Source organism: Lactuca saligna, chromosome 2, assembly GCF_052625555.1.
Source record: "Lactuca saligna cultivar CGN05327 chromosome 2, ASM5262555v1, whole genome shotgun sequence".
Lineage (NCBI taxonomy): Eukaryota > Viridiplantae > Streptophyta > Magnoliopsida > Asterales > Asteraceae > Lactuca > Lactuca saligna.
The window spans coordinates 163,562,828-163,587,566 of record NC_136418.1 but is presented as its reverse complement, the minus strand read 5'-3'; the positions used below and the strand labels follow the sequence as shown (position 1 = coordinate 163,587,566).

At 39.1% G+C, this 24,739-nt stretch overlaps 1 protein-coding gene across 1 annotated transcript; it reads right to left on the bottom strand.

Moving 5' to 3' along the window:
- Nucleotides 1-2,637: 2,637 nt before the first annotated feature.
- On the bottom strand, nucleotides 2,638-3,945 carry LOC145030326 (NAC transcription factor-like protein). The gene is made up of 2 exons (XM_078978711.1): nucleotides 3,373-3,945; nucleotides 2,638-3,323 (listed from the first exon to the last, which is right to left on the bottom strand). Exons 1-2 carry the CDS (start codon nucleotides 3,725-3,727, stop codon nucleotides 2,773-2,775), a joined length of 906 nt encoding a protein of 301 aa, XP_078834837.1. The 5' UTR covers nucleotides 3,728-3,945; the 3' UTR covers nucleotides 2,638-2,772.
- Nucleotides 3,946-24,739: the final 20,794 nt, after the last annotated feature.

Below are 24,739 nucleotides of genomic sequence, written 5' to 3'. Positions count from 1 at the left end.
TGTTTGTTATGTTTTAATTATTAGTAGTGTGTTTTAGACTTTTTAGTTAAATATGCACATCAACAAGTTACTTTGGTATTAACGAAGGCCGAAACTTTAGACCGGTCGGAGTGGGCTGTGACAACTGCCGTACTTTGGTGTCACGTGTATAGGAACACCGCCCCCACCGTGGTAAGGATGCGGGAGGTGCAGTGCGGCCGTAGAGGGGTGCACGTGAGTAATGATTGTGATTGGTGGGTTTTCGTGACCGTTGCAAACGATCATAAATTCGAATTTATATATTTATTCTTTTTAACATTTAACTTCTATATAAACTTCTCAACCCTTCATATATATATATATATATATATATATATATATATATATATATATATATATATATATATATATATATATATATATATATATATATATATATATACTAGTAGTGTACCCGCGCAAAGCGGCGGAGCGTGTAAATTTTTGCGGTGATATGTTTCCTCTACAAAAATGTTATGTTACAAAAGAAAGTACATGTCGAAGACAAAATAATCAAACTATGGTGTTATTTGGGAAATGAAGTCATTTTTTGTTCCTGGACGGTGGGCTTTATAACAGAGGAGGGAGCAAAGAGGTATATACGATTGGAGGGATATTTGAATCAACATGTTAAATTTAAGGATATCTAAAAGGGTTCAAAATTTAAATGAATCTGAGATTTGAGGGAACCATATCAAATTGTTGAGAAATATAAGGAGATTTGATGATAAATATTTGAATTCAAAATATGGTTAAAATTTAATATTATTTTATTAATGATTACTTGTACTATCAGCTTCATCATTTGGACGTCTTAAAAAATATTATTATTATAATCAATCTATTTTTAGAAATAGTTAGATTTCTTTTATAAGATAGTAAAGATATATATATATATATATATATATATATATATATATATATATATATATATATATATATATATATATATATATATATCTTTTCTACAATATTTCCTCTAAAAAAATCAAAAAAATGTTGTCGTTCGATTCTTCTGAAAAATTTGATGTTATGTTTGATGTTTTTTTTTGTTGCTGCTAAATTTACGAAACAAATGTATGAAACGGCATGCAGTAACGCAGCCGACAATGCTCAACGGAGAATCCGAAGATTTATTTGTAGAAATATGAAGATGCAAATCAACGTTTGATACAAGACTACTTTCAATAAAATGCAACTTTTCAAGGATACTACTTCAGAAAGCGCTTCGGAATGTTCAAATATTTGTAAGAACGTATAGTCAAAGATCTAACGAGGAGTGTGGTTTTTTCACCTCTTTACAAAAATGCATAGCTGCACTTCGTCAATTAGCATGTGACATCTCTCTTGATGCGTTGGACGAGAGTTTTAGGATGTCCGCTAGGACTACACAAGATAGTCTACATTATTTTTGCAAAACTATCATTCAGTTTAATGATCTAAAATATTTACATAAGTCTACATGCAATGACATCATGAAATTGCAATCTCATCATGCTAGCGTACATGGTTTTCATAGAACGTTAGAAAGTTTAGATTGTCTACATTGGGCATGAGAAAATTATCCTACCTCACACCATGTTCAATTTACCCGAGTTGATCATCATGACATCCAACGGTCATACTTGAAGCGATGGCATCATAAGATCAGTGGATTTGACATGCTTTTTTTGGTTCTCCTAGATCCCTAAATGACATTAACGTTCTTAATTATTCACTTATATTTAACAACGTATACGATGAATCTACATCAGATTCTTCTTTCCAATTACATGGAACACCATATAAATATAGTTATTATATAGTTGACGAAATCTACCTGAGTATGTAGTTTTTGTTAAGTCGTTTACGTGTTTAAATGATACTTGTTGGAAAAAATTCAAAAAATCTCAAAAAAGAGTTAGGAATGCTATCGAGCGGGGTATTGTAGCTCTCAAGAAACGTTAGTTTATATAAAAAAAACCAATAATTTTTTTCAGCGAGGAAAAAATGCATGAAGTCATGTATGCATGTATAATACTGGATAATATGATTATCGAGCACGAAGGAAGAGCGGTATTTGAGCATGATGAGGAGGAAACCATTCCCGCGACAGAAGCAATAGAAATTGGAGGCGACGAGTACATTGAAAAGAGAGCAGAGGTTCGTTGCAATGAAATATTTCACAATCTTCGTATAGACTTGGTGGAACGCATTTACGAGATTCTACGTGACAGTGAAGGGAATGCAACTTTTGTTGCTCCACTCTATCTTATATTTTGTTTTTGAACTTCCATGGATAAACAAGAAAAAAATAAAGAAAAGATGAGTGCTCAAATGGGAAAAAGAAGTGACGGCGTCATTGCTTTTTTCTTCCAAAATTTCTTTTAATTTCGGAAAAAACGTGAGAGAAATATTTTTATGAAGGAATGAGTGATTTTTTCATTTTTAAAAAATTGATTTGTCCATATAAAATATATATTTTAGTTATTTGTACACAGAGGATGTTATATCTATATGGATAAATTAATTTCTTAAAAAGCAGTCAAAATATTGGGAGCCTTTCATATTTTGGTTTCTGTTAACAAAACCAAGGAAATACACATAATGACATACTGATCATGATCATGATTGAGAATAGAATTGAGAACCAAACTTTATTTATTAATTAAACTCATACGCAAAATAGCGTTTAAAAACAGGCTAAACATGTGAAGAAACAAACCTCAGTCGAAAAAACTAGAGAATCTAGGTTGCCTTAATGCGTACCTATCATCATCTTAACTTATCTTTCAAGTCACCATTCTCCTTGGTCAAAACATCAATTTGGGACTGAAGAATGTCGATCATCGCATGCGCACGCATCACTTCAATCTTCACAGTCTCTCTTTCCATTGACACATTAAGGATTTCATGTTCCAAGTTCTTGATAAACTTTAAGTAGCCAAGTAGCACTGATTTCTCAAGGGTGGCAGCATCAAATGAGTATGGTTGACTCGTAGATGGCTGACTCACTTTTGCTTCAAGAGACTCAAGCAGAGGGAACTCCATCAGTGCAGTTGCAGTTGCAGATGATGATAGTTGTGCGATTCTTGGATCTTGACTCGTGGTCGAGTCTTCTGAACCATTTCCATTGCTTCCATTATTGTTTTCAATTTCATCACTCTCTTTTGTTCTTTTGTTGTGGAATAGAGAGAAGGTTTCTAGCTCAGGTCCACGGTTTAGAACCGAATCATCAGACCTTTCCCGTTTGCAGACAAACGGGATGCTCTGATGATGATCCACCATACCCTCACTCTGACATGCTATCATGATGAATCGGAAATGAAAACAGCAAAAAGGACATTAAAAAAAAAACAATTTTAATCTATATACCAACAAGTTCCCATGGCTCGGATTTGTAGACGTCGATTTCTGATACAGCTTCGAATCGAAACGGCTTCCCACAAGCCTTACGCCTCAAATGATACCGCACAAGTTCCTCATCGGTTGGGTGAAACCGAAATCCAGGTGCAAGAGACGTCGGTGGTGGCGATGATGGAGCTGCCACCGCTAATGCTGGAGTCGCCGCTGGCTGTGCCGGTGGTGCCACAGTCATCAATTCATGACTCATTTCTGCTTTTTTTTTTCTTTTTTTTCTTTCGATATGGACTGAAATTAAACTTGTGGGTATCAGTCTTTTTCTGATTAAAAAGCAGAAAGATTGATAAAAGAGTAGAGAACAAGACATTAGAATTAGGAGTGTAGGTGAAGCAAGTGAACTAGAGGAACAGTACACATGATGAGAGAGAAAGAAGAGATATGTAATGCCCGTGGGTTAAGAAACCACTATTGAGTATTGAAGAATGGATGCTTGCTTGACAAGGAAATCGAAAAAACACAAAGAAAGAGAGAGACAGACGTATATCCTTTGCATCTGTTTCCATTGGGGTTTTTATGGTCTGATGGTTAATTTCAATTTCCAGAACTCAATTCTTAAATTTAGTTCAAGACTTGTACAATGTGTATTGATAAATGTAAAATGGTTTCATTTGATAAATGCAACTTCGGAAAATTACGTTAAGGATTCATTTGATATGAATTGTATTATTGTAGACGATTTTTGATTATTTTATCATTTTATGCTTGATAAGAAAAGGACGATTATGTTCTATTAAAAAATTTTGTTTGTTCGATTTTTTTTTTTTTTTTTAAATTTGTTATTAAGTGCATATTAAATGTTCAATTAATAGTCGATTTTTGATTTTTTTTTTCAAAAAACTAATCTTTTAAAAGAAGCTTTTTTGTTGAAGGGGTCTGGTAACCAATTTCCGTTTCGACCGTGAGTTCAACCAAAAACTTTCATATGTCTGGCGATGGTGTGTGTCGGTCTTTGAATTGTATACACTCCAAAATTGTTCAATTTGCTTTGGAAATGTGTTGTTTTTTTAACGAGCTAAGAGAAATTCAACTATACAAGTTCAATAAATTGGTTTAAACGTTTTTTTATCGATTCTGTCACAACCCGGGTTATGAAGAAACCGTCCAGTTCAATCCGGATTATTAATTGACATACAATCGGTCATTGTTGAACTGCTATCGTCCTCGGTTTTCGGCTCAACCAGTTCGAACTGGTTTTTAAAACATTGCAAAAAAAAAAAAAAAAAACTTATACATTTCCTTATTTTAATAGGAATGTTCCTCAAAAGTACATGATTAAATCTTAGATTGATTGTATTATTGGTATTTATAATTTGTTAAAACAGTTCAAAGTCACTCCGTGATTATTCAATGTGGTTTATTCCTTGCATGGCTGGTCTCAGTTGTTTGATTTTGTTACATAATCGTTCTAATTATAACAAACTAGATCAACCTTTATAATTATATAATGTTAAGAATGCTATCTTAGTAAATTATAGGACTAGGTATCAAGACAAATATCAACTACTAGACTTCCAAGAAATCAAACACCGTATTTCTTCTTCTTCTCTGTCTTCCACCACCACCTAAGTCCCAAATCAAAACCAAATTAAAAATCCTAAACTAAATCAAAACAAAAATGAATCATCCAACCTAAAGTTAAATAAGAATCAAAAAGAGAAATTGGCATTCGTCATGTGTGCATGGGAGGGTGCGAGGCAACGATCGCAACATGGTGGTGTATTAATTGTCCGGAACCATTAGGGGACGGGGGAAGAAAAAGGAGATGCCAGTAGGTTTAGTGGTGGTCGGAGGCAAGACGCATCATTAAAGGTTTAACAGTTGTGAGAAAAGGTGAGATAACAACGAAGAGCACAATAGATTAGTGGTTTTGGAGCCACCAACTCATGATGTTGTGATGCATGTTGACTGGTGGAGAGAGAGAGCGAGAGAGAGAGAGAGAGAGAGAGAGGGCATGAGAAATGGATGTTGGAGGTTAGAGCATGATAGGGGATTTAACTCAACATTTAATGGTATTATACTATTATTAAACTATAACATTCTATTTTGGAATTTAAATAAATAAGATTAAATAAAAAAAATAAACAAAATGAACCCCGGGATGAGAAGTATATCTCATATTATTTTATTGAAGCCCTAAATCCATAATAGTTTATCAGTGTCAACCTTGGGAGTAAAATGTTATAAATTCGAGAATTTATGGTTTAAATGGTATCATTTGGGATTGTGTTGAATAGATTTTGAGAAGCAATGGCTAAAGAGTAAATTTTGGATTCAGTTTGTAAAGATTTCTGAGGGCAGGGTATGCTTGGTTAGTTTTGGATTTAAGTTGAAGAGGATTTGAGAAGGAGGGACTGAAAGTGTCATTATGGAAAAAGGTTTGAAATGTGGCCGGGGTATATAAATCGTCACCCATGCCCTCATAACCCTAACCTTAACCATTACAACAGCCGCCACCCTTATACCCCCTAACTTCCGGCCGCCACCTCCTAACCTCACCGGAACCGACGAACACCACTACTCCAATTAGCGGTCAAGTTGCAGTACCATCTCTGTCAACGATGCAGTCCCCGCTCCACCTTCTTCGTATGTTGGTCCGTCTTATTGTCGTCGTCGTTGTCATGCGGTCGCTCCGTAACGATGCTGCCCTCTGGCCGCCCGCCTGCCGTTTTGTGGGTTGCATTGTTGGGGGTATTTTCTTGGCAGAGTTTGTGGCTCGTGATGTGGATACGCATGCGTGTAGGTTTTCTTTCGAATGGAAGCTGTGAAGAACCACCATGGCGGCCAACCATGGTGGTTGTCGCCGATGGCGCTGTTGTTGCCGTGAGTGCTGCTGTTTCCGTCGCCATTCGCCACCAAGTGGTTGGCTGTGACCATTTCTCGGTCGAGGCATAGTGTTGGTGTGTGTTGCATGATCAGGAACCAAGAGAACCATCACCACCACCTTGAGATGGTGGCTAGCACCTCCGACCACCGTCTGCATTCACAAAGGTGGTTGAGTGTGTATGTGTGTGTGTGTGTTTATTTTGGAACATATGTTGTATAATTATAGTTTGGCAGGAATAATCATGGAAATCGCTACCACCACCACCACCACCATGAGGTGGTGGCTGCCATCGCTAATCGTCGTGTTGGGTGGCGGTGTGCATTTGAGTATGAATGGATTTCTATTTGAGTTATGCTTGGACATGTTTTGGATCTAGAATCACAACCACCACCACCACGAGGTGGTGGCTGCCGTCGTGAGCCGCCGTTGACCACCACTACCCGAGGTGGTAGTGGGTGGTGCCCGACTTAATTAACATTAATCAACCTAAAAACCTTAACCAATGGACTAATTGACACACAATTGGGTTGGAAACCCTAATTTTGGAAGATATTAGTTTTGGATTGTCGGGACCAGTGGATTGAAATATGACTTATGCCCAATTACATTGTATGTTTGGCCTAGTGGAGTGATAGACTAAATGGATTAAGTCCCTAGTGGGTTAAGCAAGAACACTTAACCTTAATCGTCACTTTATGTGAGATACCCTAATTATGTTTGGGCTTGAACATGGGCCTTCTATTGGGCTTTGGTGATTGGGCTATCGATGAGCCATCTAAGAATCGGTATATGGACTAGAATATTGAATTGAGCTTTAGGATAAGGCCCATTGGAAAGGCTTGGGCCCAATTTGGAAAATTGTGCCATGGATGGGCCTTAATTGGGCCTTAGTTGTTTATTTGGATTTTAGGCCTTCAGGGTGTGAATTTGGGCATTGGGTTTGAATCAAGCTAGGTTAGGGGTATAGTAGTCTTTTTACCCCAAGCATGGACATATGGTTATGTATTGGAACCCAATTATTAATTGGGGGTCGATTTGATGTTGACAGTTCGGGGATCTGTCAGCCAGCAGCCAGAGATTTATTTACAAGACTTCAGTAGCATGAGGTGAGTTTTCCTCCAGTAGGAACGGGTCGAAGGCACCAATGCCAGCCCGTTTATGTATGTTAGCATATGTCGAACTAATGTCTGATGTCGGCCTCTGCCCGATGTAGGTTTATATGTTTCCGAACTTCGGTCTGATAAAGGGGCAAGCCTGAGGAATGTTTGTATGCTTGATGTCTTCGTGATTCTTGCATGTGTTTGTTTGTATGTTTCCGGACTTCGGTCAGATGTTGGTGCAATCCCGAGGAATGTTTATATGCTTTTGAATTTCGGTCCAACGTCGGGCGAGGCCCGAGGTATGTTTATATGTTACGTTATGTGTTTATGTTTATATGTATTTGTTGATATGCTCATGTATACTAAGCTTTGCTCAATATCAGGCGGGGACCGGTTTCTTGCTGACATGACATAATGATGTGTCAGTTTTGATGACGTAGCATGCTGACATGACATCATGACGTGTCAAAATTGATTTTTTCCACAAAAGACACTAAGTTTTTTACTTTTTCAATTTTGACACAAAATTTAATTTTCTTTTTCAATTTTGACACTCTATTTTTTTTGTTCCAAATCAAACATCAATTTTTTCAGTTTTGTTCAATGTTGACTATTTTCCATTTGAAACCATATAAATATTTTTTTAATACATTTTAAACCGTATAAATATTTTTTTCACTTAAAAGCTCTATTTTTGTATAAATACAAGGTTTTTATTTTTTTTTTATTTTTATTTTTTACATTCAAACCATATTTAACCATAAGCTTTAAATAAGATCAACAAAATTTTATAATTTATTGCTTATGAAATATTATTTATTTTATTTTTTGTTGTAGATTTTACACATATTTTTATTTATAATTAAATATTTTTATTAGTTATATATTGATATCCAACATTCGTTTGAAGCATTGAAGAAAAGTGTAACATCCCAAAAATACGACCCAAAAATTTCATTTTTCATTCAAGTGAAAATAATATTTCAAATATGTAACATTCCAAAAATTCAAACCAATTTAAATTTTTTAAAACATTTCAAACCATTAAAAATCATTACAACTTTGTTCTCAAAATGTATAATATCAGAGTTTTCCCAGAGACATAGGTAAAGCAGGAGGAGCTGTACGATCACGCCTTTGTCTTCCCGCGGTCATCAGAAGTACCTGAAAAAAAATCAATAACTGTAAGCCCGAAGCTTAGTGGGTTTCCCCAAAATACCAACGCCATACAGATATAACCATATTGTATAAACATATAAGAAAACAACAAACAACATGCATAATGCGCCATCAGTCTGACTGGACCGACTCCTGGTCCTCAACCTATCTGGACCGCTCTCCGAGCTATCAGCACGTCTGGACCCCCCTCGGGGCCTTCAGCCTATCCGAACCGCTCGCTGGGACTTCGGCCTGACTAGATTTACCCAGCCCGTGCCTGCAGTTTACCCGGTCCGCCCGGGGTGTCTTAGCACTACAACACACAGCACGACCTGCCTCAACCCTTCCCCATACCAATAAACATGTGCACATAATTATCGTACGCTAGCATGCAATAACAAAGAGTCATATAGATCTAACCGATCTCTAGCATAGACACCTTCCTACAACCAGGATATCAATCAAACAAATTACTAGCATAACAACCATCCTAAACCAAGATGTAATCTAAGATAGTAACCATCATAAACCAGGATGTAAATCATAAAGGGAGAGCCTTGGTGTCGTAGATCATGTTGATATAATGAGGAGAACTGACCTCACAACTAACGTCTGAAACTAAAAAGCTTTAACTCCTGGATCTCCAACACGAACTTCACTACCTATATACCATAAAATCCTCTTTCATAAATCTCCAAATTACCAGAATACCCTCAGAAGTCAACTGGTCAACTCATGGTAAAAATCAAAGCCCACAGTCAAAGTCTACAGACCATGTTAACTCGACCCGTCGAGTGCAGTTCACTTACTCGTCGAGTCCTTCCTGAACTCGAGAAGTCGGGAAATCCTTGATTGGCTCGTCGAGTTCTCCTTTAACTCGCCGAGTTCATACGTGTCCAAGAATTAGGAGAAACCCCAGCCGACTCGCCGAGTTCAAGGAAAACTTCAACGGACTCGTCGAGTTGTTCATACAACTCGTCGAGTTCATGTCCATCTTCATCGGGCTCGCCGAGTTGTTCATTCAACTCGCCGAGTCCTCGCAAACCTTCATCCATGTAGATGCTTTTTAAGCCATGGCAAGGCTCTAGATTATAGATCCAAGCTTCTAAGGCATGATTATCATGGAAAGTTGCAAAATTTACGCACATGAAAGGTGCTAAAGCCCCTAAATGACCAATCTGATGAGATGAAAATTCTCTTTGATCGTTTAGATCTTACACAGGTTAATCAGAATCATGCAAACAAAATAACAAACAAGAGAATGAATCAACAATGAGCTGAATGATTCAATAGATTCACGCCTCAGCAGAGCTCGATGAAGAACTTCCGTTGTAGAGGCTTTTAGGGTTACAATCGATAGAAACAACAATCGTTATGAATAATCGACTAAATAGCTTCGTACTAAGATGCATGCAAGCATTTATAAATACTTAAACCCTAATAATTAAATCACGGATGGACAAGACCAATCCGGATACAAAACTGGACCAAGGAACAAGCCCAAGACACAACACATAATAGACCCAACAATCTTCCCCTTTGCGCCAATTGGGGCGAGACCCTACTTTGGCTTACTTGAACCTGCAACACCAACCTTCTTCGTGGTTTTGAACAAGCAAGGAATGATGGCGAGAAGAGTTTGTCGGAAATGAATATACCAGTGGACCATGTCGTTGAAGTATTTCTTATCACTTTCAGAATTTTGCTTGCACCGATTGATGATCCCCAGAACATGCTCCAGACAAGAGGTGGTGTGAAGATGTTTGTCAGCCAAAGCAAATAGACATTTCTGGCCTTCTGCCCTGGTGAACATGACTGAGTTTCATTTTGGATCAATCTTCCCCATCTGCATTTTATTCAAATCACTTGCAGAACCGATTGGGGTGATAGTGGGCTTCTTTCGGAGTACACTAGCAACCTCCTGATCCAACTTTGCAACCTCCAAGATGTAACACACCAACATCCTCTTGAAGTGATCAATGATTGGCCCATATTCTGTTTAATTGGTGAGGAGGATGTTGTGCAGGATGATCCAGTCATGAGGATTTAGGTTGGGAAGATCAGCGAGAGAAATGGCATGCTCAGCTTTATCGGATCCCCTTAAGACTTTGAATCTGACATTTGTGAAGTTACCCTCCCATTTGGTGACATAGCCCATTTGGTGACGAGCGTCCAAAACCTGGCATAGGAGATTTCAGTGTGCCGAGAAGTAGAGCCGAGGCTTTGAATCAACTGCTGCCAAAGAACCGAGCCATAATCGAGGTTGATCCCATTGTACAACCCATAAAGAATGGTCATGAATAACCGGATGGCCCCGTCAGAACCTGCACTCCTCTCAGATAAACCTTTGAATAAGATCGTGAAAAAGTCGTTCCATTGAGGAGGAAGGCATGACTTCTTGAATTTCGTCACAGTTGTAAGGATTTCGGTGTAACCCATATTGTAAAACATGGAGAATAGTTGACCCACGGAGATCGAATTAGGGTTAACCCTCGATTCGTCAGGTTCAAACCCTAGAAGCCAGCAAAATCGATTCTTTGAGATGGAGGTTTTGTTGTCAAGGATGTCAAAGTAGATGTGATCAACAGATTTGTCATAGTGAGCGGTGGAGAAAATCTGAGAGAGACATTCCATAGACACGATTTCAACCTTGGAGAGTGCGAGAATCAGTGGAGAGTATGTGAGACACTCCACTATGGGATACATGAAGGCATCATAGGAGATTGGGTTGAGGTCGATGACTAAGCTTTGCTGAGGTCGGATTAGGAGAATGGTAGAACGAGAAGATGTTTCATGAACTGAGGAGGAATCCGCCATTGTTAAATTCTTCGAAGAAGAAGATGAACAGTGGGAGAAAAATCGCCTTTGTTTGCTCTCAGAAATTTGGGTTGCGGTGAAGAGGGAAAACAACCGGGGTTTAACCCTTTATATCAGTTATGGAGGTAAGAGAAAAATTCGCTCCCAAATCTTATCGGAAAGCGGAACGGTGCTTGAAGTGATTGAAATGTGACAGTTGGCAACCCCGATGATTACGCATGAGAGAGAAAGTTGTTTCCGTTTAGCACGCCTTCCCATCAAATCACTTTTGAAATCTTGAAGCCGTTAATATTCCGGCTGAGTCATCATCTTATCTTTTAAATGAGCTGTCATCAGTAAATAAAATCAAAGACTTATAAAAACCACAGCATTCCCTTGTTGAGTACATCATTAAGAACCGAAGCTACATAAAGGAAAGTAGCTGGTAGAGAACCGAACCAGACTTTTGGAAAATCAAAGATTTTCGTGCATAGAGTGTCAAAGATAAAGAAATAAAGCTATATCTACGTGAGAATTTGTGATGTCAATATAGACACGAAATAGTGGATCCCAGACACGAATCTCTTCCTTCAAAGTCAAGAGAGATTGTAAAGTGTTTGTGTGGTTTCCCGTTGAATTACGATCAAGCACTTATTAAGAAGTGTTGAAAGGCATCTTTTGATGAGGCTTAGAAGGGTGGCTTTCGCTTCAGTTCAGAATTCCGGATCTTGACATAAGACCGAAACCGAACGAAATACCCTGTGAGACCGATGTGGTCTGTTGAACAAGTAGGTTTGGACTATATTCAGTGACTTGTTGGAAATGTTTGGTATGAAATCTCAAAAAAAAAAAAAAAAAAAAAAAAAAAAAAAAAAAACTGGATTCTAAGGGAAGAAATGTTATGGTATCTAACAATTTCATAAGAATCACACAAAAAAGAGAAAATTAGAGATTTCATGGTACAACCACTTGGGTGGTTTCGTTAATTCATGGGTGAAAGCTAGAGCAATTTTAATTGTTCACAGTCAATACATAGTGGGTATTGAATTTTGGGTTTCACTTAGCACGTAGTGACACGAAGCTAAGATCATAAACACAGAGATAGTGTAACCATAAACCTCAGTGGTTGTATTTGAGAGTCTCAAGGGTTACATGTATGAGCCGAAAGATGATGGAGAAAAATATTTGAGGTGTTGTAAAGAAACCAAAGTACCTCTGCTATAAAAAGAGTAACCAAGCAAAAAACTCTCAACTCGTATGAGAAAAGAGTAAGGTAGCTCATGATTAGAATAAATTTAGCAGCCTGATTGGGAAGACGAGGTTTGTATATACCCAGTCAGTAAGGCTTTATTCAAAATCAGGTGAGGCTTTGTACAACATACAACAACATGCTTCTAGAGACACTTAGCTAGTACAAAGTGTGAGAATGATACCTGCCCCATCGATATTCCAGAAACCGCTAACATAAACAGAAGTAAAGACAAAAGAGAGAAAATATTTTTGGAATTTTGATATGTTAGTAAAGAGAGGGACAAAACAAAACAAAAAAAATTAAACCGAACCAGAAATGGATCGCACGCAGGGTTCATTTCGGTTCCTTAAAAAAATATGGATTGTTGGAAAACAATTGTACAAAAGGATACAACCAAAGACATCACCTTTTTGAGATAAGCGAAAACAAGTTTAGTGGGACCGAACCCGAAATAGACCAAGAGTTCGGTTCTTTCGGTTCCCGTGTGAACCACGCCCGAAATAGACCGAGCGTTCGGTTCATTTCGCTTTCAATTTTTTTAGTTTCGAGAAGGTGTTTTTGGTACTGACTCCGATTCCATCATACCTAGGCCTTGTAGAATTTTATTGAAACTTTCTTCAGGAAGGGCTTTGGTGAAGATGTCGGCCAGTTGATTAGTGGTTCGAACAAAGTGAATTTCGATGTTTCCATCTTCCACATGAACCTTAATAAAGTGATACCTTAGTGCTATATGCTTGGTCTTGGAATGTTGCACTTGGTTATGACAGATCCTAATTGCACTTTCTGAATCGCAATATAGTGGGATCTTTTTCATATTCAGTCCATAATCCCGGAGTTAGCTTTGGATCCAAATCACTTGTGATGTTCAGGTGGCGGCTGCAATGTACTCTGATTCGGCTGTAGATAGAGAAACACATGTTTGTTTCTTCGATTGCCAGCTAACCAACTTCCCGTCTAGGAATTGGCAGCCTCATGTGGTGCTTTTCCGGTCTAGACCACATCCTCCTAAGTCTACATCTGAGTAGGCTTGAACAAAGAAACCTGAGTTTGAGGGATACCAGAGACCAAGAGAGGTGGTTCGCTTCAAATACCGGAATATATTCTTCACTGCCAGCATGTATGGTTCACGAGGATTTGCTTGAAACCTAGCACAATAGCATACTAAAAGCATTATATCGGGCCTGCTAGCTGTGAGGTACATTAGGGAACCAATCATTTGGCGATATAGCGTGATGTCGACTGCCGGTTTCTCCAAAGAAGGTGTGAGCTTGGTGCCGAACGCCATAGGGACTTTGACCTTTGAGTCTCCCATCATGCCTAATTTAGCAAGGAGAGTCTTTGCGTATGCTTCCTGGATGATAAATATTCCTTCGGGTCCCTGTCTAATAGTTAAACCAAGGAAAAAGTTAATCGGACCCATTGAGCTCATATCAAATTTAATCTCCATCAACTTCCTGAATTCAGTTGTTAGGATGGGATTCGTGGAGTCGAAGATGATATCGTCGACATAGATTTGAACAATCATAAGGTGGTTACCTTCCTTTTTACGAAAGAAGGTTGGGTCAACCGAACCTTGTTTGAATTTAGACATCTTTAAAAACTTAGTTAGAGTTTCATACCACGCCCTAGGAGCTTGTTTCAGACCATAAACTGCCTTATCCAAGATATAGCAGTCATTTGGATGTTTTTCATTTACAAAACCAGGAGGTTGCTCCACGTACACGGTTTCTTCAAGTTCGCCATTCAGAAAGGCACACTTCACATGCATCTGGTAGACCTCAAAGTTCTTATGTGCGGAATAGGAAAGAAATATTCGAACTGATTCCAATCTTGCAACTGGAGCGAATGTTTCTTCGTAATCGATTCCTTCTTCCTGGAAATATCCTTTCACCACTAGCCGAGCCTTATTCCAGATTACATTTCCCTCCTTTTCCAGTTTGTTTCTGAATACCCATTTGAGACCGACAACCGAGGCATCTTTTGGTGTTGGAATAAGTCTCCAGACCTTATTTCTTTCGAACTCATTGAGTTCGTCTTGCATTGCTTGAACCCAATCAGAATGATCGAGAGAAATATTGACGGTCTTCGGCTCTATTTTGGAGATGAATGAATTAAACATGCAGAATTCTACTTTGGAGAATAGAGCAGTTTGCTTCGCCTTTAGTTGTGATCGAGTTAGAACCTTTTCTGATGCATCACCCACTATTTGATATGCGGGATGATCTCTAGTCCATTTGGTGAGAGGAGGACAATTTGGATCATAAGAGGGATCCAATTCATCATTTACTTCTTCTTCCAACTCTGATTGAAAATCATCATCATAAAACGTATTGGAATTCTCCCCCTCGATAGATGATGAAACATGTGGATGTGAACCAAAAAATCCTTCTTCTACTGGGCTTTCGGGTTGTTTTGGACTTTTGGTTGTTATAGGACTTTATGTTTGTTCCGGACTTTCGGTTGTTACTGGACTTTCGGGTGCAACCGGGCTTTCGGTTCTGGCTGGGCTTTTGCTTCCATCAAAGATTGGATTCTCCCCCTAGATTTGTGAGTCCTGTTGATCTGAAAAGATTCTCCCCTTCGCCTGAGGTATTGCTTTGAGGAGGTTCGTTACTAACCGGTTCTTCTTCTGCCATTTGTTTGGCTGCGTTTTCGATAATCTTCTTAAGGTGATCCACTTTGTTGTCTGTTGCCCTAGCTTCAGAATGAATAGCCTTCTCAGGTTCATCAAATAAATCCATGAACTGGTCAAAAAGATTGGCGATTGAGGCTGTGACCTGACCGGTTTGAGAGAAAATCTCTCCAATTGTCCATTCGGTAGACTTCAACTTCTTGACATAATTGTCATTGAAAGTTACATAATAGGTTTCTTCAATACGTTTGGAACGCTTATTCAGAACCCTGTACGCCTTTGAAGTAAGAGAGTATCCCAGAAAGATGCCTTCATCGGCTTTGACATCGAATTTGTTGCGATGCTCTTTGGAGTTGAAGATGAAGCACCTCGAGCCGAACACATGGAAGAACTTGACATTCGGCTTCCTGTTGTTAAGAACCTCATAGGGGGTGAGAGAGAAATGCGTATTGAGATAAGATCTGTTTTGAGTGTAGCAAGCTGCAGCAATGGCGTCTGCCCAGAAATATAGAGGAAGGGAGGCAAAACTCAGCATGGTTCGGGCTGCCTCACACAGGCATTGGTTTCGCCTTTCGACAATTCCGTTCTGTTGAGGTGTATAGGGAGTGAGAAATTGTGACTGGTGCCTTTTTCTGCTAAGAAATCTTCGAATTCTTTGTTCTTGAATTCTAGTCCATTGTCGCTCCTAATGTTTCGAACGACTTTTCTCAGTTTCACTTCAACCTGTTTGATAAAGATCTTCAGCTTGGGAGTCGCCTCTGATTTGAGCTTTAGAAAGAACACCCCAGTAAACCGTGAGAAGTCATCAACAATAAAAAGGATGTACTTGTTATCGCCAATGGTCTCAATTGATGATGGACCACATAAGTCGATGTGAAGCAACTCAAGTGGTTCAACAACTTTTGTGTTGATGGTTATTGGGTGACTTTGACGACTTTGTTTCCCCATTTCACAAGCAGCACATAAGTGTTCTCGATCGAACTTAAGCAGTGGAAGACCCCGAACATGATCACCGATGACTAGCTTGTTAATGTATTTGAAGTTGAGGTGCGAGAGCCTTCGGTGCCACAACCAGCTTTCGTCTGAATGGGCTTTAGACAATAGACATATGATTGGATTTCCTTTGATTGGGTTGAGATTCAGAGGGAACATTTCACCTTTTCATTTTGACTTCAGAATAACCTTGTTGGACCTCTTCTCTATTATCTCTGAACCTTCGTCATCGAACGAAACTTTGAGACCTGTACCTCCCACCAGTTGAGACACACTGATGAGGTTATGCTGCAATCCCTCTACATAAGCCACCTTCCTGATTGTAAAATATCCATTGGTTATCATCCCATAACCCTTTATCGTTCCATAGGAGTTGTTACCAAACTTGACGTTACCACCATTTTGAAGAGACCGAAGCTCCCTTAGCTCTTCCTTTCTTCCTGTCATGTGACGTGAGCAGCCACTGTCTATGTACCATTCTTCATCGAACTGCTCGTCACTTATAACCTGCAAAAATTAAGCAGATTTAGGAACCCAAAGTTTCTTGGGTCCTCGTGAGCCTTTCACAGAAACAGGAATAGCAAGAGAAGCATCAACAAGATAAGTTCGTTTTGTTAATGTTGTTTTATCTTTCCTTTTAATAGTAAACACTTTGATTTTATTGGAGTTAGTTGCAAGTGTTTTGGATTTAGGTTCAGGAGTTTGGACTTTAGCTTGCTTTCGGTCTTTATTTGCTGAGGAAATCTTACTTTTTCCTTTCAAATCTTTCATCGATTGTGAGCTTGGTGTAGGACGAGAATTAGGCTTAGAAGAAGAATGAGAACGAGAAGAATTAGAGGAATAGAACTTAGAATGAGAGTCTTTCCTGACTTGAGGTTTGAAATGATCCTTTTGGTTTTGATCATTTGAGGGACCGAAGCCGAACCTTCGGTTGCTATTTGTTGATGGGCCGAAATTGCCTTTTCGGTTGTTATGAGTTGTTGGACCGAAACTGGGTCTTTTGCTATAAAAGCTTGATGGACTGAACTATGGTCTTTGTTTGTTGTTGTTTGGTGGTTGCTGTTTCTTTCAGGACCGAACCTATCCATTCGGTTTTATTCTTTCTATGGTTCGAAAGTCTTCTTTTGGTCCTTTTGATCCAACCGACCGAAGCTCCTTTTATCCTTATTCTCTTCTCCTTTTGGCTTGGAGTTTCTATTAAAGCGAGTGTAGTGAGGATTTTGGGAGCGCCAAAATTGCTTTTGCTCTGAGAGATTTTTCTTGTATCTCAGATTCCTCTGGTGCTTTTGATTGTTCACCTGTTTCGGTTGTTTGTGAATATTTGCCTTCTGTTTCGGCTTCTGAACAACAGGTTCACTTTTCATGGAAGAGGTTTCGCTTGTTGAGGAAACGTATTCCACTGGAACCTCTTTTGTGCCACTGGTACTGGGTACATCAAGGTTGGTAGGTTTATTAAGTGGTTCTGCCACATATCTACCTTTGGCCTTCCATGATGTTCGTTCCGACAAACCAACTGTTTCATCTGCATTGTCTATCGGTGCAGACCAGAAAAATTCATCACAACCATCTGCATTATCTTCATTCACCAATGCAGTGAGTTCGGCTGTCTGATGTTCGGTTACTTCTGTGACTTTATAAACCTGATTGGGAGTGGTTCATACCTTTTGGTATACAATAACTTTTTCTTTAAGGATTGGGGACTTATTTTTGGACAAACGCAGAAATCAAGTTTTTGTGGTTTTCAGGCTCGCTCCTAATAAACTATGAACAGTCAACCTCATCCTCTACAGAGATTTCACTCATGTCATCGTCCTCATTAAGTTCAGATGCATTTTCAACATCAATTTTATTTTCTGAACTTAATTTGGTACTCAATGAGTCAAAATTTTGTATAGTTTCGACTATGAGTTTCAACTTATCATTTTCGTCCAAAAGGTCTTTAAGCATGTCCTTATGGTCTTTGGACTTTATAAACGATTCAATTTTGTCCAAACCAAACATATAAGTGGGACTTACATCATTTGAAGATACAACACTTTCACAGTTGTATGCTTCGGCATCAATTTCATCCTCCTTTAGCTCAAGAAAGGGTAAAATCATGCAATGTATTTTCTGTCCTATTTCACAGTCTAAATGCAGTTGTGTAATGTTAGTATAAAGTCTTTTTGCAATCAAACAAAAAACATTTCTCTGCTTTAACAATTTATATTGTCTCTTTGCAAATAGATATTTTCATCCCTAGACCTAACCAGCTCCAACTCCTTCTGCTCAATCCATATTCTTCGCTCCTCACTCTTGGATGACACCCTGCTTATTTGGTTAATTAGATTAGAATTGGTGACTCGTGTTTGAGTTAAACAACTATCTAGATTTGAAATTCTTGAATTCAAGTTATTTAATTCTTTTTCATACGATGTTTATGGGATCTTAAACGAAACAAAATTGGATTGTACCTTCTTGATCAGTTCATCAAGTTCATTGATCTGCACACTGAGAGGCTTCGCTGTAAAGCACACATCCTCTTGCTCCTTAGCCACTTCGTTTCCACCATCGGTGTTGTTTCCCCTCATATGGGATACATCTGTCACTATCAAAAACCTTCCACTAGCGTCACCACTCTTCGCCACATAAGCCTTTCCATGAGAAGGCTTTCTTACTATATCATCTTCTGAGTCGGTTGACCACACCTGTACGCCACCGAACTCATCATCATCTACCGAACCCTGCACAATTAGAGCATTCATAGAGGGATTAGTAGCAACTTTTTTTCTGTTAATCTCCTCCAGTCTTTTTAGGAGACTTGCATCTTCATCCTTCTCAACATCTTTCTCTGCCATTTTCTTCAACACGCAATCTTTTGCATAGTGATTTTTCCATCCACAGTAAAAACAGCTGACACCAGAATCAGCTTCACCCTTCGTTTCATTCTTTGGTTCTTCAACCTTCGGCTCCTCTTTCGCTTTTTCAGAGCTGTAGCTTCCTTGCCAATTTCGGTTCTTGTTGGTAGGAAACTTCTTCTTGATGAACCTCCTGGGATTTGACACCATCATAGCATAGTCTTCAGATGTTAGATCGTAGTCTCCCAGATTCAGATCTTCTTCTTCTTCTTCTTCTTCTGCTACGCTCTTACCTTTAGACAGAATGGGCCAAAGACCCAAAGTTTGAGACCACGTTCTTCTCTTGTAGCACAATCTTTTCTTGGGATTTTAGAATCCCCACAAGTTTCGCCAAAGAATATGATTTAAACTGCTCATGTGCTTTAACCGTCGACACAACCACCCTCCATTCGAGTCTTTAGCCATTTAAGAAAGTGACCTTCTGTTCGATGAGCTTTTTTTCTATGTCATGTTTGATCATCTTACTGAGAAGATGATTGAACCGATCGAACGTTTGTGTAACAACCTCCTCTGTCTTCTACTTGAACTCTCCAAATTCTGAGAGAAGTAGGGTCTGAATCGAGTGCTCCAGATCTTCATCTGTGGAATATAGTTCTCGCAGCCGATCCCAGATTTCCTTTGCTGTACCACATGAACTTACTAATCTAAACGTGTCAGATTGAAGGGCGAATCGAATTAGTCTCAATGCCTTAATGTTGCATTGGAACTTTTCCTTTTCGTCCTGAGCGACGTCCTTCACATCTTTTAAAAGATCATTATACTCCTTCTGAGTTTTAATGATTCTTGAAGTGCTTGAATGAGCGAATGGGCCAACTGTGATTGCTTCCCATATCAGATACCCATTATCTTCCGATCCAATAACATAATCTTCAAAATGGTACGTCCACACTTCGTAGTCTTGAACGTAGAAGATTGGGATCATGGTTGTTGATACCCATGATCTGATGGTTAATCGTTTAACCTGTTATAAGATCGGACTTTGTAATACGTAATATTAGGGCAAGATTAATAATTAATGAGATAAGTCAATTAAGGAGTGACGGCTCAATAAATATCAATGAATGTGGAATGAACCCTAATCACTTCTTTGACAGAAAAGATGTGTGTAAATTACACAGCCTCCTACTCTGATACCAATTGATGAGATGAAAATTCTCTTTGATCGTTTAGATCTTACACAGGTTAATTAGAATCATGCAAACAAAATAAGGAACAAGAGAATGAATCAACAATGAGCTGAATGATTCAATAGATTCACGCCTCAGCAGAGCTCGATGAAGAACTTCCGTTGTAGAGGCTTTTAGGGTTACAATCGATAGAAACAATAATCGTTATGAATAATCGACTAAACAGCTTCGTACTAAGATGCATGCAAACATCTATAAATACTTAAACCCTAATAATTAAATCACGGATGGATAAGCCCAATCCGGATACAAAACTGGGCCAAGGAACAAGCCCAAGACGCAACACATAATATACCCAACACAATCTATTCCTCCAATGGAGCTTTACACCTTGGGAGAGTCTCATTCTTGCACAAGCTGGAAATTTTATGTACTAAGAAGCCCAAAGGAGCTCAGTTCTGAAGTTACAACTTCAGATCTGAGATTGCAAAGAAGAATAGCTTCAAATCATATTATGAAAACCCTAGAATTTGACCAAAGAGGGGATCTAGAATGAATGAGGTTAGGGTAATGATTTATACCTTCCAGAAGATGCTAAATACAATATATTTCAGGTCCTTCAAGCTCCTTGCTTCTGAATGCTTGATCTCCAAGAAAATCCTCCTCCAAGCTTAAGAATGCACAAAATGAGTACATACACGATTAAGGATTTAGAGGGATAAGAAGCAGTGAAAGGGAGGTTGGGGAAGGCCAATGATCCTTTAAATAGGGTGAAATACCCCGAAATTTAGGGTTTCATCTGCCAGCCCCTACTCGTCGAGTACCTTTATGGACTCGGCGAGTAGATCACTAAATGCGTGATCCCATCTCGCTACTACTCGACGAGTAGTGCAACCAACTTGTCAAGTAGATCTTTCAACCAAATAAGATTTCATTTAATTCCATACCTGAGAATTGGGGCGTTACAATTCCCCCCACTTGAAATAGACTTTGTCCTCGAAGTCTGCTGCAGCGAATAACTCCAGGTAATGCTCGCGTATCTCCACCTTCGGCTCCCATGTCCATTCGGACCCCCTCTGATACTCCCACTGCACCTTCACCAAAGGTATTTCTTTGTTCTGCAAAATCTTCTTCTTCTTCTCCAGAATGGCCACATGCCTCTCCACGTAATTCAGGTGCTCATCGACCTAAACATCATCCAGTGATACTACCGCCTCCTGATCCATGACGCACTTTCATAGCTGCGAAACGTGGAAAGTGTTGTGGATCCTACTAATCTCTTCTAGCAGCTCTAATCTGAAAGCCACCTTACCAACCCTGGAAATGATCCTGAACGGCCAATGTAACTGGGACCCAATTTCCCCCTCTTCCTGAAGCGAATCACACCCTTCCAGGGTGAGACCTTCAGGAGAACCATATCCCCCAACTAAAACTCTAACTCAAATAAACGTCTGTCGGCGTAACTCTTCTGCCGACTCTGAGCGGTCTGTAATTGCTGCCTAATCTGTTGAATTTTCTCGGTAGTCTGCAGGACTACTTCCGTCTATCCCATCACCCTGTATCCGACCTCACCCCAATAAACTGGTGTGTGACATTTCCGTCCATACAACATCTCGAAAGGCGGGCAGCTAATACTAGCATGATAGCTATTATTGTAGGAGAACTCTGCAAGCGATAGGTGGGAATCCCAACTCCCACCGAAGTCAATGACACATGCCCTCAACATGTCCTCGAGGGTCTGAATGGTCTGCTCGCTCTGACCGTCTGTCTGGGGATGAAATGTTGTGCTGAAGTGCAGTCGTGTGCCCAGTTCCTCATGGAACTTCTACCAGAAACGGGAGGTAAATCTAACATCCCGATCGGAGACAATGGAGATCGGAACCCCATGGCGAGCAACGATCTCGTGGACGTACACATCGGCCAACTTCTCGGTCGATGAACTCTCCCGTATAGCCAAGAAATGCGCACTCTTGGTCAATCAATCTGTAACGCCCGTGTTTCCAGGCTAGGTATTATCATTGATGTCATAGTCTAGGTTAACCCTTGTAACTCTTTTTGAAGTATTAATGATGAAATATTTGAGTATTATGTGATTTATGTGTTTATTTTCTTAAATATTATAATTTAATGAATTAAGAATAAAATAAGCATCAAAATTAAAGTATGAGATCATCCCAATATCTTTGCATAAAGATGTAGTGGTTGAAACAAGGATTCCGAAGATATAAAGAATGCCGAAATCCGAGTTATAACGAAGAAGTTATGACATGTTGAAGTTTCGCGACAGAATCGACAACGTTGAATGACGTAAAATGTGAAATTTACATTAGAGAAATATTTAGCCTTAGTGATTTAAATGAAAGTCGTAGAGTTCGTTAAACCGAGAGCGTGCATAAAAAGAACGCCCAAATCTGACTTCGTATGAGGAAGTTATGATTTTTCGAAGTTTCGATTTAGCAGTATGCAGCCCGAATACTCGATTTGAGATCGAGCGGTTTTTAGCCGAAACAATCTAAATGAAAATTGAAGGTCTCGTTAATAGTAGTAAAACAATAAAAAGATAGGCGAAAACGGACGTCGGATGAAGAAGTTATGAATTTATAACGGAGTTTTCCTGTCCCGACCTACTAAAAATAAATAATAAAAATAAAGTCAAAATTAGCCAACGGAGTCTAAACGAAAGTTGTAGAGCGTAGTCTCACCTACGTGTGGATATAAATAACGTCGAAAACGGAGTTCGTATGAGGAAGATATTAATTTTTGAAGTTTATTAAATATTTTCGATATTTAATTTAAATATAAAATACCGATATTATCCGAAGTGGGGGGGGGGGAGTCAGCGACCTCATCCTCATTACGCCCAACGTAATTTCAATTTACGCCCAATGTAAATCGAAGTTCCAGTCCCCTATAAAAGGATGTCGAGGGCAACCGAGTTCTTTGCTCATTTCTTCCCTTTTTCTCGTGTTTTTGCATCGTTTTTCGTGCAAGAATTATCTTGAAGCCTCGGTATCATTCCCGAGCCCCGAAGCCCTGAAGATCCCGAGAAGTTCAATTCCCAAGCCGAAGATCTGTCCGCGAGGAGTCCGGTTTTTTTGAAGATCTTCCAGATCTACCGAAAAATACTACTTCTACAAGCCGTAGTGTTGTCCGATCATCTTCTAATCAAGTGAGTGCGTGGTTACTTTCTTCTAACGCATAATTATGAAGTATTTTATACGAAATACGTGTTTTGTGTATATTTTATGTTATATGTGTGAATGTATATTCACTTTCTTCTATCTCATAGATATGATTTATTCTCTATGAAATATGTGTTATGTGTATGTGTCTCATCTGTTGTTTGGAATATGTAGTGAATGAGAATGTTATACAGGTTTTAAACTATGTATAAAAATATATATTTTTAGCTACTAATATGTCGGGTAGAACATGGGTAGATAGTTGTGTGATAAACAGATGAGAGGCCTCGATGCTGTTTTTGATTCAGTCATCTAGCGGAGTTTAGATGACGACCACAAACTTTTCTAGACAGTCCTGTGGAACGCTAGCAGGTTCACCACCTGTAGGTGTTAATGAACTTGGGTGTTCATTTGCTGTACTCCATCCCCCTCATTGTTGCCTTATTTGACATATATTGCCGGGAAATCCCCGAATGCATGTGTTGTCACCCCGATGAAATATTCTAAGACTAGGTCCCGTGTGTTAGTTATTTTAGGGACGTAAAGTGAGAATAACGGGAATGTGTAATTGGGTTATTGTTGGTTGATGAAAATTAATTTAATTATTTATTGTAGGTTGAAAACCCTATATGCTCACCAGGCTCCCAACCCTAACTCACTCAGTTTATTTGTATTACATGAAGTGGTGCAAGGGCATAAGATGGATGAATCATCAAGTGACTTTGTTTACAAGTCTGTATATGTATATATTTGTTGAATGACTTGTAATGTTATCGTTTATGCTATATGGTCTGTATCCAAACATGACATCCCGAGTTTTGATTATATAATGAAAATAATTTTCTTTTATGAAACGCTTTGGTAAATATTATTTTATCACGTTTTGTTTTTAGGAACAAATTCCGCAACTCTTTCAAATCAAAAGGATTTACTCTGAAATTATTTTAAAAGCATAAATGAAACTCGGTCTTTTCTGGCCGAGATTTTGGGGATGTCACATAATCCATGATGAACCAAATGGTATCAACCCCTTCGCCGTCCTCGGCAGCTTGGTAATAAAGTCCATTGTGATATGTTCCCATTTCCACATGGGAATCTCCAGGGGTTGCAACTTGTCATGCGGCCTCTGATGCTCGGCTTTAACCATCCTACAGGTCAAACACCTCTCGACATACTAAGCGATTTCTCGCTTCATGCATGACCACCAGTAGCTCAAACTCAAATCCCTGTACATTTTGGTGGCCCCGGGTGAATAGAGAAGTGAGACTTATGAGCCTCCTCCATGACTATCTATCTGACTCCACCAGACATCGAAACCCATACCCGACCGTATCGGGTCAACAAGCCATGGATATCCC

Bases quoted from the DNA above. Each gene is read 5' to 3' on its own strand.
- LOC145030326 (XM_078978711.1), bottom strand. From the start codon at position 3,727: ATGTCTTGTTCTCTACTCTTTTATCAATCTTTCTGCTTTTTAATCAGA. The intron at 3,324-3,372 runs GTATATAGATTA...TTTGCTGTTTTC, and splicing joins CGAGCCATGGGAACTTGTTG to ATTTCCGATTCATCATGATA.